Source organism: Ceratotherium simum, chromosome 9 (assembly GCF_057802395.1).
Source record: "Ceratotherium simum simum isolate JZ-2026a chromosome 9, ASM5780239v1, whole genome shotgun sequence".
NCBI lineage: Eukaryota > Metazoa > Chordata > Mammalia > Perissodactyla > Rhinocerotidae > Ceratotherium > Ceratotherium simum.
Window position 1 is genome coordinate 46002072 of NC_141908.1, and position 22066 is coordinate 46024137.

A 22066-nucleotide genomic window follows, 5' to 3' on the forward strand; every position below is an offset into this window, starting at 1 on the left:
ATATTTTTTTGCTTAAATGCATATGCAGTATTTGTACACATCTTGATAGAATACTTATTCACATAGTCTTATATGAGAGGGTTTGTTTTATTTTGTTTTGTTTGTGTTAAGTAGTGATTTAAACAAAAGGGTCTCATCTTGAATTATTTCACTCAGAAGCTGCAATGCACGAAAAACATTATTAGTCTCAAGGGCAATCCACTGTGAATATTTTCAACTTAATATTAGAATGGAAAATGGCTAAATGGTTAAACTACCTAATCTTGTCTATGAATTATAAACCTATTCCTCCTCTACAGAAGGACTGAAATCAGAATAACTGGTTCTTATGTACATTTATCATATTTTATACGGTCTAGTCTATTTGCTGCTTTACTGGTATGTAAGTTGGTTGGTTGGTTTGAGATGGGGAAGAGTGGCATTTAGGGGCTGGCAAGAGAGATGTGCTATAATTTTAAAAGCATTTAGAGCTGTCATTCACACTATAGGGAACCATATACAAACCTGGACTTGACATCATGAGCACCACTGTGAGTGGGAGCTGCCTTTCCTTGATTTTTGTTTTTGAATGCTACTTTCATAATAATAAGGGCAGGAGTAAAAGAAAAAAAAAAAGGCCCCTGATTTGCTGTCTATTTGGCAGATTCCGACATTTTCTTACATTTACTGACTCTGTCTCAGTTCTGATTACCTTTTTGGAAATGCAAAGCACTTCAAGTCCAAAATATTGGGTGTACCTCAATATTGCCTATAAGATGTCCAGTGTTTGAGAGAATCTCTTTCTTTTGTTTTTGTGTGTTTTTTACCCTTCATAACTGAGTTTAAAGTAACATACTGAATATAAAATAATGTAACATTGATTTGGCCATAGGTAATAGATCATTTTATATTACATACTTAAGGTAATTTGGATTTTGTTCATGGTTGGAAAGAAAATATTCCCAATTAGTCTTTACTTTCGTCTTGCCTCTCATTCACCCATGCCCCAAGATATTTCCATATTATCAGTCTTTTGGAGTTTCTCCCGCTTGAATGATTTCTTATTGTTCTAAATACCTTACTTGAGCAAAACAATGAAAGACATGACTGGGACAAGTGTATTAGGGAAACTTAAGGATGTAACTTAAAGGAGTAAGATGGGCAGTTAGAACAGGAAGGATTGCTTTTGATAACAAACTTGGCTTCATTTTCAAAGGAACTAGTCCCTGATCAAGAGGGGCCAAACTTGACAATCATGTTAAGCTGGAGAAGATGTGACAATATGATTACAGGAAATTTGCAGAAGTCGCTTATAAAGATTAAGGAGATATTTTTTTAATCTTAATAACTTTAACCATTGGAAATTGATGTAATATCCAAGGTGTTATGCTAATTTCTATACAAAAATATTTTCTTATGAAACTGGATTTTCTGTTTGTAAGCTAAGCTTCATGACTTCATAACTGATTAGATCTTAATTTGTTTTTCAAAAGGTAAGAAACAACGTGCACACTTTTAGAGCTGCTGATTAATTTGGTCTGTATGATTTAAAAACACAAGTTTTTATTGCCCAGGATTTACCAAGAAAAACAAATTAAGTTCAGCAATCTCACTTTGCTTCTATTAAATTTCCCCCAAATAAATGAAAAATAAACTCAAAATATAGACATAAATCATCTGGTATTTTCCTTTTGAACACAGCGCATAGGAGAGAGAAGTGTACTATTGACTTCAGACCCAAATGGTAGAATTACTATTTTCCACGATTTACCCCCTGTTTAACATCAGACTGGACCATGTGCCTAAGTTAGTGCCAAAATACATGGCTCTGTTTACTACTTTCTGCCTTTCCAGCTATAGCAGGGCTTTGCTGAAAGTCATTGACACTAAAAAGAACAAGTGCACCTTAAGAGGGCGACTGGCTCACTACTCAAGCGTTAGCTCCAAAGTGGCTGCACCATGGTGGACTCAATGGTCCAGAATCCGGTCTTCAGTTTTACAGACCTGGACATGTGATGGTCTCTGTGCATGCAGAGAAGGCAGTCTCAGGTGGAATGACATACTCTCACTAACCACATTCACAAATGGCTGAAGTATACATCTGAAAGCAAACTTGATTATTTTCAGCAAGAAATAAAGTTGATAAGTCAACCAGATAGTCTTGTTGATTTGAAAGTGTATTCCAATCTGTATGAACAGGTTGGTTTAGGAGTGTGGAACTGGAGCAAAGTCGGTTGAATTTTCTTAGAGCCTAAGGTGATTGAACTTTGATGCCTCAATATACTCATCTTCTCTGTGGGATGAGAATACTCAGAATATTTGTTCGCTCAGAGCACTGGCTCACTTGAATGGTCCTAGAAACACACTGTCCAATTCTCAGTTTTGGCTTCCACTTTTAATCCACTCTGTTCGTGAAGTCTTAAATAATTTACGATAAGATAAGATTATTTTATCTTATCTACTTACATTCTTACCCTAGCAATGTGAATTAGTCAATTTCCCAATTCTTTTCTCCATGCATTTTTCTAAGTTGGATAGTTTCTGGAGATAGTTAATATCAGTCACTCTGTGCTGTTTATTCCTTTAATTTACAAAGGTCAGTATTATCTCCCTAATATGTGATCATTTTACAGTAACACCAGTATGCTCTGATGTGCTAACCATAATGGTGTTCCCAAGAGCTATGTCCTGAGCAGTATATAAAATATTGTTGTGTTTAGACACTTCTGCTTCAGGGTGGTAACTGTGAATGAGATCAAAGAAAAGGAGCTGAAAGACACCAAAAAATTAGTATTGTGTATGAAAACAGACTAATAATTTTTCAAAGCAGTAATGAAAGCCACCTTCTCCTCCCTCTCTTTTCTTGCTCTTGACCTCACAAGTAGTCAAGTGAATACTAAACTCTGTAGAGACACAAAGTAGAGTTCAATCATTCTGCAAAGGGCACAAATTACTGGGTAGGTATATCAGGGAGGTTTCAGATTCCCTAAGGCAGACGTGCTGACTGAATTTAGTCTGTTTTTCCCAGGCTTGAAGAACACAGATGCCTTTTTTATGACTGCATTTTGTGATGTTAGTCAAATTGGGGCCTGGAGGCAGGAGATAGCCCATAAAGGTCCATTCTAGTGCTCCAATTCAATCATCAGAAGAGAGACGTGGGTGGCTCCGAAGTTCAGGAAAGCCACACTTAAAATATCCCCCCCAAGGCTGACCTTGTAGTATTTCAAAGCTGTCCTTTTAAATATGTTCCATAAGCTTTTTGATCACTGTTTTTACAGTGCTATTTATAATATGCAAATGTGAAAACAATCATAAGCACATTTGAATTATAAACCCTAGTGGATAGAAAGGAGCACTAATGCTAGCATACTTTGACAATGTTAGCTATGCCAAGATCCCAGGTGAAGGGCCCCTGCTCTCTGCCACTATTGTCATCCTAAAAGCCTTAGAAAATCATTTCTAAACTCTGTCTTTGGGAAAGGGTAATCTGGCTTTTTGGCAAATGGTGGTGCAATAGATTCATCCAGAAAGTTGAAGAATTCTTTTTATAACCTAAAAATACAGGTACAGGATATAAATAATTTTTGTGTGTGTGTGTGTGAGGAAAGTTGGCTATGAGCTAACATCGATTGCCAATCTCCCTCTTTTTGCTGAAGAAGATTAGCCCTGGGCTAACATCTGTGCCCATCTTCGTCTATTTTTTGTATATGGGATGCCTCCACAGCATGGCTTGATGAGTGGTGTGTCTGTCCGCGCCCGGGATCTGAACCGGTAAACCCCGGGCCGCTGAAGCGGAGCGAGCGAACTTAACCACTACGCCACCGAGCCGGCTCCCTAAATAAATTTTTAAAAAGGGAATTTGTCTAAAGTACCATGAATTGTCTAAAAAATAAGTAAAAAATCATCAGAGGTGTTTATAATAATTATTTTAAATGAATACATTAAAATCTTTTTTTCTTATCTATAAATGTATGGCCTTGAAAGATAATGTCTTAAGGGCATCATTTTTGTGATATCAAGAGTAGAAAAGGTTGAAGGTTATCACCCAAAACCAGAGTCTCTAGCCTGCCGTAAGGTGGTGATGGAAGAGGTTGTCAGATAGGGTAGCAGATTACTGAGCAGATTGTTGAATTTTGCTTTCTATGGTGATCTTTTGCATTTTGAGAAATTCTTCTCTCTTTTAAGATGATTTAAACATACAGTTATGAAGCAGATCAGAGCTTTTAAATCAAAGTTGAAAATCGTCTCTGCTACCAGGAGTACAAGTATGTTGCCTTGAACATATGCATAAATAAATGGGAAAATTATGTACATGATTGAAAACATTTGCTTTCTGGCAGTCTCTTCTGGAGAAGTAAAACAGTAGAGAGGAGAGAAAGTTGAGAGAGCTAAACTCTTGCCCAAATGTCATACTTCTCTTACTCTATAATCTTCTGAGTCTGTTCATTCTGTCTGAGTTTCTCATCACTGGAAACAGAAGTCCAGCAGCAGTTGATAGCTACATAAAGTAGTATGACGCCAAATCTCAGCTTGTTCAACTCCCTTAGAGTAGCCTCAGCCCTCTACTGTGACATGATGGTTAAAAGGCTGGGCTCTGGAATAATGAATCCCAGTTTCACCACTAGTTGCATGACCTTGGCCATATTATTTAACCTTTGGTGACTTGGTTTCCTCAAAATGGAGACATGGGTAATATCAACCCAAGGAACTGTAAGGATAAAATGAGATAATTCATATAGAGTTCTGTGCATAGTACAGAACTTGGGAAGCACTCCATAAATGTTAGCTTATACTATTTATTGACATACAAGGATTTCTTCTCAGTTCATTGTTTCTGTCTGTTTTTCTACTTGAACATGTGTATTAGTTTCCTAGGGCTGCTGGTACAAAGTACCACCAGCTCAGCAGCTTAGAACAACAGAAATTTCTTGTCTCACAGTTCTGGAAACTAGAAGATCAAAATCAAGGTGTTGGCAAGGCCATGCTCTCTCTGTAACCTGTAGAGGAAGGATCTTTCCTTGTATCTTCCAGCTTCTGGTAGCCCTAGACATTCCTTAGCTTGTGGCGGTGTAATCCCAGTCTCTGCCTTCATCTTCTCATGGGCTTCTCCCTGTGTCTCTTCATGTTATCTCTCTGTGCATGTCTGTGTCCAAATTCTCCCTTTTTATAAGAACACCAGTCAATTCAGATTGAGGCCCTCTCTAATGACCTCATTTTAACTTGATTACCTCTGTAAAGACCCTATTCCCTAATAAGGTTATATTTTGGGATATTGAGGGTTAGGACTTCGACATATTGGGGGGGGGGGAACACAATTCAACCATAACAGCACGATTCTGTATCTTTCTCTTCAATTCAGTGTTCCTTTCCTTCCCCAATGGAGAAGTGTCATATAATATGGCACCAGAATGGGAGTTTTTAGGTGTAAGTTTAGCTTTGCCATTAACTATCTACATTCAAAGAAATCACTCAAATTCTGCAAGCCTGGGTTATTTCACTATAAAATAAAAGAACTGGGCTGGATAATGTCTAACATGTCTTCCAACTCCGAAAGGTCATGATTATAATGTATGACTCTTTTTCTCTCAACTACAGTGTGTATCTCAACTCTCCATGATGCTCTCTGCATCTTGATATCCCTATAACTAGTAGTAAAGCTTCTGATATATCTCATGGCATTTTCAATTTGGATTAAAATTCCACTGCTTGTAATGCTATTTAGTGGGGCTTTATCAAGTGAAATCTTGTTAGATTTAGATTGTAAAAATATCTAAATAGTGCCAGTGAGCCTCTCTCATGAATTTTTATTACTTTTTGGAATTTTCTAAAATTCGAAAATAAACATTTTTTTTCATGCCAAGCACCTTCCATGTCAAAATAAGATCCAAAGTATGAGGGTTTGTAGTATGTGTCTTTTCTGATTATAGTATAATACAACTCATGTGAAAATCATAAAACCAAAACTTAAGAGGTTAGGGGAAATGAGAAATTAAATTCTGCCAGTGATTCACAGACTATTGGCAGTTTTCCTAAAAGTTTGCTTAGACTACCATTATAGAAGGACTTAAAAGTCTACTCTACCACAGCTAGAGGAAAATTTAAAAAAGGAAATAGAAATCTGTACCAACTCTGGGATATAACATTTTTAGGGTCTCCCAGCCAGAAAGGTTGACCATAGATTCAAAATCATCCTGCGGCATTTTCTAATTCTTCACCTCATCTGAAAACTGCTGCCCTAGGTGTTAACTGAATTATCTTTTTCTCTTTCAGCTTCCTCCATTCTCAAAAGGGAGAAGCGGCTGAGGACAAAGAATGTGCATTTTAGTTGTGTCACCGTGTACTACTTCACCAGGAGGCAAGGCTTCACGAGCGTGCCCAGTCAAGGGGGCAGCACCCTGGGCATGTCCAGCCGCCATAACAGCGTGCGCCAGTACACTCTTGGCGAATTTGCGAGAGAGCAGGAGAGGCTCCACCGGGAGATGTTGAGAGAACACCTCAGGGAGGAAAAACTGAACTCTTTAAAACTAAAGGTAAAAAAAAGTTAGAAACTCACTTTCTGCAAAACCTCATATTCTTACCTCCATTTGGTTGAGTTAACCATTTTCATATTTATATTCACGGACTGAACTGGGCATTTTACATAGCAGATTGCCTGCTGAGGCTTTTTTTATTTTTAAAGCAAAAACAGTATAATCTCTTCACTGAAAGCAATGTGGAAAACTTACCTGGCATTGTTTCTTTATTCATTCTATAAATATTTATTATTGAGTGTTGCTAGGTCATAGACTCCGTGCTTGGACTGGGGCTAACTGGTATCAAAAAATTCATGTGATCCTTTCTCTCTTGGAACTTATATATTAATAAGAAAGAAAAATATTAATCATGTAGACAAAATAAAATTACAGCTTCATTTAGTGCTATGAAGGACAGTTGCAAGGAGCTATGAAAGTATATAACAGGGAATTGATGTGGTCCGGAGATCAAGGAAGGTTTCCGCAAGGAAGTGATGGTGGAACTGAAATCTGAACAGATAACGAGGTGAAAAGGGTTGGCAAGAGTGGTTCAGGCAGCAGGAAGAGCCAGAGCTGCCTTGTGGCAGGAGGAAGCACAGAGAGCACACAAAGGCTAATGTGGCTGGGGCAGAGACAAACAGAGTAGAGTAACATGAAGGAGGTGGGGCTGGGCTTTGTAGGTCACGTGAAGGCATTTTTTTTCCTCTTCATCCTAACGCCATCAGAAGTCATCCAAGAGTTTTAAGCATGGGCTTGGAGTGGTGGGATAATATGATCTAATTAATGGTATGATGTGAGAATAGTTTGGGGGGAGTGGCAGCCATTTTAGGGGAGGCATATGGAGTTAGACCAGTTAAGAGGCTATTACAGTAGTCCAGGAGAGAGATGATGGAAGATTAAATTAGACTGATGGTAGGAAAGATAAAGAGAGATAGACAGAGGGAGAAATTTAGCAAGTAAAATCAACAGTCCTTGATGAGAGTTTGGATTTGGAGGGAAAAGAGGGGGACTCCAGAATGACTCCTAAATTTCTGGCTTGCAAAACTGAACGGGCTGTAGGTGATAGTGCCTTTCTCTATGACGAGGATATGACAAGGAATCCAGGAAGAGGAGTAGGTTGGGGCTGAGTGGGGAGAGGGGTAGATAATGAGATCATTTTTGAACATACTGATTTTGAGAGTCTTTTGAGTTATTAAAGAGATGTCAGGGAGATGTCCAGGTGGAGAGACCTATTGTTGTGCCACATTAGAGATTAAGTGGAGAAAAACACAACTCAGAAACTTGTTTCATCCATCAGAGACACTCTTTATATTTGTATTGATTCATCAACCTATCAATATATAGGAAATGCTCTCCCATCATTGTCTAATGACAAAGGAAATCTTTCTTAGATAATCCAGGGTACTTAACATAGAGAGTCGTTCATTAAACGGCTGAAATACCATAAGCACACCTGTGTTACCTGTACCTTTAGTTTCCAGTATAAAGTCAGGAGGCAGAGGTGTGAAGTGTTTCAGAACACCTTGTTTTTATGTATTTTGCAATTTACGTATGTGCATTATTCCCAGTTGCACAAGAAGCCAGTTGCTTAAATTAAGTACAGCCTAGCCTAGAGCATATCTCATGTTTCCTTTGGTGGTATTTTTGACAGGTTTCACTGAAAGTCCCTTAAGATTTTTTGTTAGCAATCCATTATTATTGTTGTTGTTTTTTATGATTTCTTTCCATATAGCTTAATTCAATAATAATTCTCAGAATTTCTTCTGAAATCCACCGTCTCTCTTTCTAACCCACTACAAACCAACTCTAACCTCTACCCAAAGAGTGAAGTCATTCTCCAATTCAAATACAGGCAGAACAATAGTAATGGCTGCCATTCATTTAGTGATATTTTATTTGCCAGGCATTTTATAAACATTATTTAATTTGATCCTAACAAAGACCCAGTGGGATAGGTGAATTATGAGACCATGTGTACAACTGAAGAAAAAAAGCACAAAGATGTTAAATAACTGGCTCACTTAATAGAAAACTGGTTATATTATCCTGTTACATCCTATTCCAGAATTAATTGATTATCCCCCACAGGCATAGGGAAAGACAATCTCTGGACCTATAGGGAGTCATCCCTTTCCGGGATTTGGTACTGTGTGCAGTGGTTTTTAACAGCTGGAGGCTGTAATTCTATCTGAGAACCAAAAGATTTATTATGGTGAACTTTGAGACACATGGTGCATGTGATGAATGTTAGGGGGAGCCACACGCCTACAGGAACCTTCTTCCATATCAGGCAGTGATATATTCTGATAACTATAATTTGTATTCAGCTATTTCTATGCTTCTTATTTTTAACAAGCTGAGGAAGAAAAGAAGCAAAAGGAGCATTTTCTTATTGATTCATTTTTCTCATTGTGCTTAGTGTTGGAAGTTGCAGAGGCAATCGTCCAGGGGGTGTCATGTCTTGGTTTGTCATTGATAAGTGAAAACATGCAGGTTTCTCTTTTGGTGAAGATATAAACAAAAGGCATTTGGATATCATCACTCCTTCCAAATGACCATCAAACAAAAAGATAATGAGATTCTGAGGTGATCTGATATTAGCCTCACGGTACTGAAAGTATTCAGAAACTCAGAAACACATGTCACATGAAATTAATAAAAGATCACAGCAATGTGGACCAGTTTGCTAAAAAAATCTGAGGAGAATTAATGGAGGAAAGCTTGTGTATTTTAACTGTAATTCCTCTAGTATATTAACTTTTAGGATTTTTAAAATATCATTGACTATACTTGTCTAAGGTTTAACTATCTGAAATCTAAAATTAGCTATCCAAAAACATGAGCTATCCAAAAATTTCACTCTGATACTTGAAATTTCACCTTTAATATAACTTTTATTTGGAAACATAAATACCTGTGAGGTAAGTAACAAAATAAATGTAGCTAAATTGATTCCATTATTTTAACTGGGGCAGCAGGAGGATTACTGGCCCAGAGAAGGGTTCAAAGTGGAAAGCAAGGATTGTTAAAGACAAACTTTGCCACCTTGGTTTTGCCTGGAGGTGGTCGTCTCTGAATGGCAGTGAACTGCCTATAGGGTAAGAAGAGAGAGGGCAGCCTCTGACAAGACACTTTCCAAAGCCCTCATTATCAAACATTTTTCAAAGCCCTCAGTATGGAGACCAGATAAAATGCCACCAGAAACTCATTGGACTTGGAACTGGGAAGCTTCCCTCCTACTTATTTGAGAAACAACAGCCCCAGAACAGTAAGGAGAAGTTTCTCTTTCCGCTGTGCCTCCACATCTTTCCAGGGTGCCTCTCTTGGTTCCCAATAGAGAATTTATACAATGGCACCTCCTCCAATGAGGCCTTAATAGTGAAAGATTAGTAAAAAGAAACATACACATACCCACTTTTTGATGTTTCCTTATAATAAATATTTTTGAAACAAAATAAGAATAGAAATTTAGTTTTTTATTGTAAAATTGCTTCTTATTTGGTAATTCATCTCAATCAAATCGAGTCAGATATATTGAGAAATAATATATACAGTTAGATTTGTAGAACAAATCCAATTCCATTTTGGGTGTTGAAATATGTCTTTTTTGTTGGTTGTGTTGGTGTTCCAAACATTGTCTGAAAACAATTAATGGAGAAAGCTGATTGAATAAAATACATGTTCCTAGAAGAAATAACTAGCTTTAGATTTCTAAATTACAGAGCACAGTCCTATTTCTCTGTCAAGCCCATTGAAACATGTCATACTCTTCACAGTAATCAGTGTAGTCATCTTAATACTATACTCTTTTCCAAATTAAGTGCTTAGATTTCATCATCTGCACCACATTATTGAACAATTACATTAGCCTTTATTCCCATTTCACATGTATCTGTAAAATGCATTAGGCAGCCATTTGTATGTTTCAAAGAGGCTTGGCATTCCAATTGCCTCTGGGTTATATCTTACTGGATTCTACTACCTTGTTCTGGGAAATCTAATTTAGCTTTCACAGCTTTGACTGCCCTCTCTTTCTCAATGTTTTTTCAATCTTAGTTTTTCTTCCTCTCCTATCTGAGATCAAAAGTCTATCTCCACTCTGGTACCATTTCCAATCGCTTTCCGGGGTTATATAGTTTTCTCAATTTTTGAGTCATGTGTTTCTTAAGTAATTCTTAGTTATTTGCTCTCTTTCCTCTTAAAGAAAGAGTTGCCAGATGGTAACTCTTTCTTTAATGATAAACCTTTTAAAAATCTCTATCTAAATCTTCTTCACTGCAAATCTTACATTTTATGACTGTGCTTTATTCACTTAGTGACTTACCCATGCAACATTATAATTCTCCTCCTTCACCTCCAGCCCTGCCCCTTGTATCCCTTCAACAGTCTTGTGATTTAACTAACCTCCAGATAAAGATCCTAAATGTTCCAGGAGATATAAGAGATTAGCGGCTTGTGAGAGATGGTTGACATAGGCTATTATCTCTAACCTGCAATTTCCAAATTTCTGGATGTGTTTTTAACTGTTTCCTCATACTGCAGTTCTTTATTAGATAGGTCAGATTTGCTGGTCATGGTGTTTTTTAACTCCACTTGTCCCTATAGAACATCTCTGCTGGACTCTGCAGAGATTACTCAAGAGCGTACTTAGGGGCAGTTCTTCTAGAATGCATCCCTAAATAGAGGCCTGCTCCAACACCAATGGAAAACTTGGATGTCCCAAATACCTGCCATGTCATATGCACAATCTATTTGGTTACAATACACCTAACCAAAGTGGGGAAGACTGAAAGCCTGGGCTTCAGCCCTGAGCAAATGCAATACATTTAAGAATAAGTTCTTTCAAAATATGGCTGGTATTTTAATTTTAGTGGAGCAATTAAGCATATGTAATCAGATCTCTACATTCTTCCTGTGCAATAAACATTGATCTTCTAGTTCAGAAGAAGTCAGTGGAAATGATTCTCCTGATTAAAATATGGTGTGCTAGAGCCAGCTTGCAAAAGTTGCTCACTAACGTGGACTGGGCACATCTCTTCCCAATGGTAGCTTGAAATCGACCATGATGGGAGTGTTTACACCTTGGGACTTGACAAACACAACAAATTAGAACATTTTTTTTTTTTCCAGAGACCGAGTTTTTAAATATTTACCAGCACACTGTTGGATTCATGGCTTATTAGCTGCTACTAATGGAAGCAATGTTGGTCTAAACCAGAAACGAGGATAAAGGAATGTATGAAAAGTTTATATGTCTTATATGTTGACATTAGCATCCTTTCTGGTGCCTTTGTGGTGAGGTGTAAGCCAAGGACTCCTTGTAAATTCAGGTTGTTGAAATTCTTATAGGCTGACAAAGCAACCAAACGTCCTGGGTCTTTGAGGGCATAATTAAATTGGTTCCAATTTGCCACCTGCAATTAACAGCTAATGAGCGAAAGAATTCTACTACAAGATTTGACTGAATATCAAAATGATATGAATGTTTTCCTTTAGTTTGCCAGAGACCTTAGTGACTAGGTCATTTATCCAACTCATACCATGAAACCAGGAATTCCTTCTATCAAATGCATATCCGATACGGATTTGTGCCTCTTATTGCACATCTTTAGCAACCCAGAGCACACTGTTTTTTGAGATAGTCCATTCCATTTATGCAGCTTGACTTGTTAGAAAGGTCTTCTTTACATTGACCAACCTGCTACCATCTAATTATACCTTTTGACCCTAATTCTGCCCTCCAGGCACACAGAATCAATCTGGTCCCTATTCTCCAAACTCCAAGTGTTTGAAAGCGTTAATGGACGTGCAAATATTTGGCAATAGGTTCTATGAGTTCCATGTGGTTCTGTTCTATAGGATTAAACATCCCTAGTTCTTTTCACTAATCCTCCTAGGGCGTGGTTTTCAGACACTTTATCACCCTGGTTACCTTCTTCTGGATATAATGCTGTTTATTAGTGTCCACCTCAAAATATGGTACTTGACCTAGGCTTGGTACTCCAGATGGGATCTGTCCAGTATATAGGAATATGTTACATTATCCCCTCTCAGGATGTGGGTGCTCTGTCTGTGGGTCTAGTTAACAGCAGCTTTTTGGACCTTGATCATTTTGTTTGTTCATATTAAGCTGGTAGTAAGTAAAACAACAGCAACAACAAAAAAGAAAAACAAGAAAGCAAACAAACAAAACCCAGGTAAGTCAGGTCCACATCATTATACAAGTCAAAACTTTATATCTCCAGGGCAAGAATCCTCTTTGGTGCTGGACATGGCGTACAGAGAGTGATAAATAAAGTTTTGTTTTTTAATCTGAATAAACCTGATCTTGTCATCTGTCATGCTGATGTGTTTAGCCTGCCTTTTAGGTCTTCATCCAAGACACGATTTAAAAACTAAATTTAACAAGACACAGCCAAGTTCAGGATATCTTCTCAGAGTAGTGATCCTCAGGAGAAAAGGGAGAGCTTCCCCTTCACCATCCCTCCATGACCTCCATTGAGACTCGTTGCCATGGTGGACCACTGCTATGATAGAATGTATGTGTGTCACATCCCTAATTCCCAGCCTCATTGATGGTGCAGAAGATCTGAGCGTCACTGGTCTTGGAGAGACTTTCAACTGCTCAAATAACTAAAAATTCATGTATCTAACCATACTCTTAATCAGCTCACTTTCCCTTCTTCCATGTAAAGAACATAAGAAATTTTGTTTGAAAATCTCAGAACTAGATCAGTGGTTTCCAGTTGTGTTCCATGGGGTCATAGCTCTGTGTACCCACTTTTATCTATCTTATATGTTGATGTTCTGCATGGAGTTTAATTTGACAAATGGACATTCTTTCTTTAGTGAGCCCAAGCAATATTCTAGTAGTCACTTCTCTCTTTCTTCACATATAGAGACCATCTGTTTAAATAATCCTGTCTAGAATATTACCTAGAATTAGCTTTTTTTTTCAACAATTCACTCCCATTTTGATCATGTTTTAATTCTTTTCCCCATGACTCTTCACAGATATTAGACTGAACAATCATAACTTCAGGCAATAAAAAATTGCTCAAAAGCATAAATTGTCTGGACTGGGGATTCTTACATAAAATAGCTGAATATTCTTTCGCTGTCTCCCCACTTCTTTTTTACATTAAATCTTTCCTAACATATCTGTTCTCCCATTTCTGGTTTGAAGGTTTTTCTGCTTGATAGAGACTATGGCTTCCTCAGAATAGGAAGTAAATAATTCTGCTTTGTGCCTTTGTATCTACCCTTCCATTTTTTTGGTCTATCATTTCGTCCTCCCTGTTACTTCTATAACTTGCACATACATTTTGTTGCACTTACCACACTGTATCATATTTATTGCATGGTTATCTCCCCAGCATACTGGAAGCTCCTTAGATGGCAGAATTGTCATATATCTGTAAACCCTGATACCTGGTACAGTAAATGGCAGTATAGCATAGTGATTAAGAATATTCATTCACAAAAATATTTATTAGAGGCTGGCCCCATGGCCTAGTGGTTAAATTTGGCACACTCTGCTTCGGCAGCCCTGGATTCAGTTCCAGGCGCAGACCTACACCACTAATCAGCAGCCGTGCTGTGGCGGTGACCCACATACAAAGTAGGGGAAGATTGGCACAGATGGTAGCTCAGGTCATGTCTCCCTCAAGCAAAAAGAGGAAGATTGGCAACAGATGTTAGCTCAGGGTGACTCTTCCTCAGAAAAAAAAAAAAAATTATTAATCAATTACTATGGGACTGCAATTAACAAAGTTCTGGGGACACAGTGATGAGCCAGACAGACACGATCTCTATTCTCAATGTGTTCACATTGTGATGGGGGAGATATACATGAAACCAGTCACCAAAACTAATATTACAAAATGAGGCAGCATACTATGCTGATTAAATGCAGGCCAGAGTAAAGGAGTTAAAAGTCCACTGGGAAAATCAAGAGTAACACATTATTTCAACAATGGTAGCTGTCACTCGAACCAGCTTCTGCTGGCATCTTCCTTAGAAAGGCCACCTCCACATACCCACAAAATAGGTACCCACAGGAAATGCTAACTGGTGAGGATGTCGTATCTTCAGCTTGTTTCCTGTTTTCTTCTGTTCTGAGCTCTTATTCTCTGTGCCTGAATCATATTTTTCATTTCTGAATGAGCTAATTCTCAGGAAGCTTGTTCTGCTCTTTTGTCTCCTGCCCCACAGCACTGAGACCAGCTCTTGGAGTATGGCTGCAACCGAATCCTTTCTTTTTTCTTCCGTATAGTTTTCTACTATTAGTCTAAGAATTTTTCCTCTAAACTGGTCTTGCGAGCCTGGCTCAAGCTCTGAGGTCAAATAGACCTGAGTTTGATTCTCAGTACACCTACTAATTAACTATGTAGCTACATTTTGGCAAATTATCTTCTCAAGTCTCCAATTTTTTCAACTATAAAAAAATGCTTACTTCATTAGATTGCTGCGCAAATTAGGTGAGATAGTTTATGTAAAGTATGGAGCTCAATGACTGGTTTTCAATATATGGTAGCTTGGCTCATTCTCAACATCATCACTATCATTATAATAGGCAGTAATCAGTGTTTGTGGAATTGAATTATTTTTCACATTCTTATTTCCACTATCAATTTTACATGTGTTAATAACTTGGTAGTAACCAGGAGATTTTATTACTAAGGACACCTTTTAACTGCTGAAAGGAAGTGTTTTTATTTTCGTGGGTTTTTGTTTTGAGTCATTTTAGTTAGTCCACATTTTCAGTATTGTTTCCTTCTCCATAATCATTTTGCATTGAATTAATTTTTTTCAGGCAGCTAATTCACCCAAAATTTCATCTCATTGGATTTATAGTGGAATTCATCTGCTGCATGATATGGCAAAAAAAAAAGATCAAATGCTGATTTTTATTTAAGCCCCACCCAGTACTTGGCCAAAAGCAGTCTGAGAATCACTCCACTGATTCTGACAGCAGTGTGTCCCATACTTCAAATGTGTTTAGATGAGAAAAGGTTTTACTGTACTGGACTTTGGAAACTGTTTGCTTATACTTATAAGTACAAATCAGACAAACTTCCAAAATTAAGATGTTTGTTCTATCTGTTTAAAAAAAGTTATAGTCATTTGTAGAATGAGTCTGGACAAGTTTACACAGTGGCTCAAGAACTAAGTTTCATCTTAAGTATCATCATTGGAACAAAACACACAAACACACACACACACAACAGAGTACTTGACCTTGAGATCTTCCAATACAGTATAAATAAACGCACACAGATGTAGGATAAATATAAAATAAGATAAAGATCATTAGATCAAATCATGAGTTAAGTCATTACTTATCACCTCTAAGGTGACTAAGGCAGGGGAACAGAGGATCTACTCTCTAAAGGCCAACTCTTTATTTACTTTTTTTCCTTTGCTTATGGACCAAGACAGGAAGGGATCCCATACGAGTCCAGTCATCTGGATAATTTGCAAGCCGATGAAAGCATCATGCTTTGTCCCATCTCAGGCCTTTGAAACTATTGTTGCTCAGTGTGGAATGCATTCTGCCTCCACTTGTTCATCTAACTGCTCTCCATCTTCAGAGTTAAGCTTAGATGTGAAAGTCTTCCCTTCTCACCCCACCTCCAGCTCCACCTCTAGGTGGCCCCTCCTATATACTCTCATGCCCAGTGTTCACCTTCAGCCAGGAAATCCTTATGAACTGGATTAAAATTACTAGATTCCTCATCTCTTTACTTCAATCCTTTGAGATCAAGACCTGTTTCTTGTGCATTGATATACCTAATGCCTAATACAAAAACACAAAAGACTAATCAGTGTATATTAAATATATAAAAACAGTGTGTATATGTAATTATCATGGCAGTTAAGAGTACAAGCTGTAGAATCAAATATCTAGGATTGTGACTTCTTGCACAGCCTCACTACTTGCGATCTTGGGCAAGTTATTTAGCACTCCTGTGCCTCAGTTTCCTCTTCAGTTAAATGGAGATAATGATAATATCTACCTTATGATATTTTTGTGATGCTAAGTTAATGCAGATAAAGTGTTTAGAGCAATGTTGGGCACACAGATTAAAAAACTGTAGTCATTAATATAGTTATCATTTTATATCTGTTTCCCCCACTTCCAATCTCTCTTTTTTTTACACACACATGGACACAGAAACAGAAGCATGTTTGAGGGTTAGGATTATTTGGTGGTCTCCTTAAGCCACGTTTTTGGCAAGCTTTCTTTGAGCTCTTGGGAAGGCAATGTTATTTTGGGGAGAGAGCACAAAACTAGAAATGGTCCAAGGCCCGGATTGCCTTCTAGGGGGTCTATCTCAAAAGATAGCATTGCTTTGAATGTGCTGATTACTTTGCATGCATTTATTTTATAGACAGAATAGCTTTTAGACACATTGTGCTTAATTCCATGCTGGAGTCCCAGCACTGCGTTATGTACTATGGGAAACTTAGAATCTATCTGTGAGATACTGGGAAAAACATACTAAAATAGAGGTCAGGGGGGGACTGCCCGATGGCTTGGCGGTTAAGTGCGCACGCTCGGCTGCTGGCGGCCGGGTTCGGACCCTGGGCGCGCACCGACGAGCCGCTTCTCCGGCCATGCTGGGGCCGCGTCCCACGTGCAGCGACTAGAAGGATGTGCAACTATGACATACAACTATCCACTGGGGCTTTGGGGAGGGAAAAAAGGAGGAGGATGGGCAATAGATGTTAGCTCAGAGCCAGTCTTCCTCAGCAAAAAGAGGAGGATTAGCCCGGATGTTAGCTCAGGGCTGATCTCCCTCACAAAAAAAAAAAAAAAAAAAATAGAGGTCAGGGAATTAGGTTTTACAAGCATGTTTTGCAGAGGTCCAAATTAATCTGGACCTCATCATGCCTAATATAAGGAGGCTGCATCTGATGAACTAAAGTCTGAAGATTCAATGAGTCTATTTTGAGATATGAAGAAGACATTTAAAGGTAACACTCATGTCAAGAGAAAAATATGTTATATGTATATACAATAGAATACTACTCAACCATGAGAAAGAAGGATGTCCTACCATTTGTGACAACATGGATGGACTTTGAGGGCATTATGCTATGTGAAATAAGTCAGAGAAAGACAAATAATGTATGATATTACTTATATGTGGAATCTAAAAAAGTACAACTCATGGAAACAGACAGTAGAATGATGGTTACCAGCTGCTCGAGGGTGGGGGAAATGGGGAGATGTTGGTCAAAGGGTACAAACTTCCAGTCATAAGGTGAATAAGTTCTGGAGAGCTAATGTACAGCATAACGATTGTAGTTGACAATACTGTATCATATACTCGCAAGTTGCTAAGAGAGTATATCTGAAATGTTCTCACCACGAAAAAGAAATGGTAATTATGTGATATGATGGAGATGTTAGCTGATGCTACAGTGGTAATCATTATACGATCTATAAGTGTATCAAATAAACACATCGTACGCCTTAAACTCACACATTGTTATATGTCAATTGTATCTCTATAAAGTTGGGGGGAAAAGAGAAAAAAATGTACAAAATGAACATTCTTGTGACGATGGGTCATGGAGTAAAGGAGTCAGCAAAAGTAGATGAGATGATGTTGGAAGACTCCCTGGTTTCTTTGCACTAGGTCTTGAGAGAATGATAGACATGAGTTGTGGACAGAAATAGGGAGCTCATTGACTTTTTTTCCCTTTTGCTCTAATATGAGAAAATGCATTTGAAAATAATCTATGAAATACTCTGATTTTACAGAGTATTTAAACTCAGTAGGTTTGGCCTGGGTTTCAAAGGAGGAAATGGGTGTAGACTGGAGAGAGCTGGGGAAGGACTTCCGAGGGGATAGAAGAGAATGATATCTTTCAATGGTTACATAACAAACCAGAAATTATGAGGAGGGGAAGATCAGCCAATTGATGAACTAGAATATTTCCAGTTTTCGTTAGAAATGGCAGAGATGATATTGGAGAGACAAGGATAAAACCTAGCCAGATCACTTCAATGTTAATGTGAGATTTTGAAAATCTAGATTAGGGCCCCTGTGGGTTTTTGAACAAGAGTGAAAACAGTACATAGCTCTGTGTGAAGGACTTTCAGATTCTTAGTGGAATTTTTATTTTGAAATGAAATTGTCTACTGTAATTTGTATGTGGGAATAAGAGATGCAGATTTTATTTCTAAGAGCACTTATATTTGGAGTAAGCATCTTCCGTAGTTTATGTGAGATACAGTTGGTTTTTTTTTTAATTTTTAGATGCCGATTAGTTATTCACATTGCCCTAAAAATTTTCATTGATATGATAGCAACTATTATTTTTTTAAAAATCAAAACCTGTTAATATAAAATAGGGGATTTTTTTGTAGTTTTTATAATGTTACCAGTTACACGAAGGAGGATAAATATTATAGAACATGGAGATTAAGTAGGAAGGAAGTATTGAAATGAGTCAAGATAACCAAGTCCTGGATGCTCTACATGCGCTGTGGAGTCAGAAGCTTGAGGAGGTTCACATAGGCAGGCCAAGCCTTAATGAAAACAAATCTAAACACCCTACAGGTGACAAGATGGGAAAGGTAGCTCTCTTATTTGTTAATGCAGCTTTACCAATCACAGAGGACTGAGTATATGTGAGGCAATTACACACTTGAATTCCTTAGAAAATCAGATCCTTACAGATAGAAAGATGCTTCTGTTAGCAAATAAGAATTAACGAAAATGATAAAAGCAATCAATCAAAGTAACCTCCTAGTAGTGGACATCACAGGAACTTGGACAGCTTAACCAATACATATTTATAAAGAAATGCCAAGAAAGGAAATACATTGCGGATGACACTGAGAAACAAAACCCAATGAAAGGGAATGCCCATCTTTGCAAGAACACAGATTTAAGCTCTGAAATATTCAAAAAATATAGTTTAGTAGCTTTTGAAAATGCATTTCAGGGACCCTTTGTAATATATTTAATACATGCTTGCTACTATGTTGTTTCCTCTACTTGAGGGCAAAGACTAGTCTTCTATTTGTTTTCCAATACATTCAGCGTTGTCTGGTTTGGGATTTTTTAGTCAATAATAAATATTCTTATCCAAGTGTTGATCTTTTTCCTCTGAACATGAGAGAATGATATCTGATGTCACCAGAGTATTTTAACTGTGTAATGACTGAACTGTTATTAAGATCAAAAAGCATGGTAATAATTACAATTAATGAAGTTTATGATATAACACACTGAAAAATTAAAGAATCAAAATAGCTTCTGCATTTAGAACTTTCTTGAATAATCCCTTTTGGAGTTTCTGCATTTATCCCTGTGCTGCTTCTCAGAATACATTTCTTGCTCATATTCAGAGAAAATATCTCTTTCTAAATGTTATTTTTGTGAAAGAAACATAATATGTGGTGGTATAACAATAAGAAGTGAAATACTGATTCAGGGTTTATTGATGGATGAAATTAATTTAGAAAAGAAATATAAATAGAAGCAGAATAGTTACAGGTATATGAGATATAGTTGCCCACACGAGCTATTATGCAGAAGGTATTGCTTTGGGCACAGGTTCTTGTGAACTCCTTTGAGGGCTGAGTTTAGTGTTTCAGTTGCCTGTTGGAGAGAGCCTGCCGGCACTGCCCTCTGCTCCTTGTCTTACTGAGAGCACACTGACCTGACTGATTACTTCATATCAAGCCCTCATTCTTGGAATGTTCTGTAGGGTAACCGTGTTTGTAATCCCAATAGCACAGTGCAGCACAAGTTTATTTCCTAGTCCATGGTTTTGCTGGAGACCAAGATAGGGTCGTTATTTCAAGGACAACATGTTTGCTGATTTAGGTGGCAACGGCTTCCACTAAGATGCTATCACCTCTGAACAAGGACACGTTTATCCCAACATCAGAGCTGCCCGTCACGAACGGAGTCTAAAGATAGCCTTCACTGATGGGCATCTGTAACCTTTGGTCTCTTTCACATCGCACTGGTTAAAAGCTCTAAGAACTATAGCTCCTAACCTCAGGAGGTTAGAGTTCCAATTAACAGTCTTCTGTTACCAGTACATTTAAAAGCCTCTCATTTTGATGCCTCATTTTCCTCCCTGTGACTTCTCTAAAGAGAAAAATAAAAGGAAATGATTTGACCCCAAACACTTATTGATTCTGGGGACATGATGTTATACAGTAGTTTCACTCCTACCGAGTATGAAAGTAAGGGATTTTAGACCCTGCCCAGGCTAAGTCTCTTATTTGCTGCTTTGTATTTCTAGATGACTAAGAATGGCACAGTGGAATCGGAAGAAGCTAGCACCCTTACAGTGGACGACATTTCTGATGATGATATTGATTTAGACAACACAGAGGTAGACGAGTACTTCTTTCTACAACCCCTGCCAACCAAAAAACGGAGAGCGCTGCTGCGGGCGTCCGGAGTGAAAAAAATTGATGTGGAAGAAAAGCACGAGCTGCGAGCCATCCGCCTATCGCGAGAGGACTGTGGCTGTGACTGCCGCGTGTTCTGTGATCCAGAAACGTGTACCTGCAGCCTGGCAGGCATTAAGTGTCAGGTAAGGATGGGGATTTCAGGGACTCCAAAGACAAGACATTATATGCCACACCCTAAAGAGGCAGTTGTGCTACATATAGTGAAGTTTCCCACACGTGGAAGGAAACTTTGGGGCCAGGCAAGACACATGATTCAAGAAGAGAGAACTACTAAGTCGAGGACATTCATGGGTGTACATAATATGCTTATACACATAAGATATAATGTGAAAGGCAACCCAAGCTGCAGCTGAGTCCATGGAAATTATTTCCCCTTGGATTCGTTTGTTATACTAGCTTATTTTGGCTTTTTATAAACATTCAGGGAGATCATGACAACTCTAACATTTGAGTTTGTATTTTCTGATCCATCCATGGGTCGTAAAATGATGCTTGGTTAGAGATGGTATAGCCTAGTGGAAAAATTACTAGACTGGGACTAAAGAAAACTGAGTTCTACTCCTGGCTCTGCTTTTTCCAGCTATGTAAAACTGGCAAGTCAGGTAAACTTTCTGGGCTCAGTTTCCACATCTCTAAAACAAATGGGCTGGACTAAATCAGAGGTTGGCAAACTATTACTCACAGGCCAAATCTGGCCTGTCAGCTGTTTTTGTAAATAAAGTTTTATTGAGGCGCAGCCACGTTTTTGTTTGTTTGTTTGTTTACGTGTTGTCCGGGACTGCTTTCATTCTTCTCCAGCAGAGTTTAGTTGCCGCAGAGACTATAAGGCCCACAAAGCCTAAAATATTTACTCTTTGGCCTTTTACAAAAAAAGGTTTACCAACCCCTGGACTAGACGATTCTCAGGTCTCCATCCAGCTATAATGTCACTGGTACTCCATGATTAGTTGGGTGATGTTATTTTATGGGGAAACTTGTCTCTGTCAATAAGGAGAGCCCCTCGGGCAGGCCAAAGGAAAAGACAGTTCTCATCAGCTGAACAGTTGCTTGAGGTGGATTCACAGAAAAGGGATTCAGGATGAGGAAAACTGCTATAGATTCTGGCTCTGACATCTGCTACTAC

The 22066-nt window shown here is 38.2% G+C and overlaps 1 protein-coding gene across 6 annotated transcripts in view; it reads left to right on the top strand.

Moving 5' to 3' along the window:
- CSRNP3 (cysteine and serine rich nuclear protein 3) overlaps positions 1-22066 on the top strand; it is a 189099-nt gene that overhangs the window by 153642 nt on the left and 13391 nt on the right. For all 6 annotated transcript variants that reach the window (XM_087435326.1, XM_004428242.2, XM_087435331.1 and 3 more), the window contains 2 exons: positions 6250-6509; positions 20769-21065. In XM_087435326.1, the coding sequence (XP_087291452.1) occupies positions 6250-6509; positions 20769-21065 (557 nt within the window). The remainder of the gene's footprint in view (positions 1-6249; positions 6510-20768; positions 21066-22066) is intronic.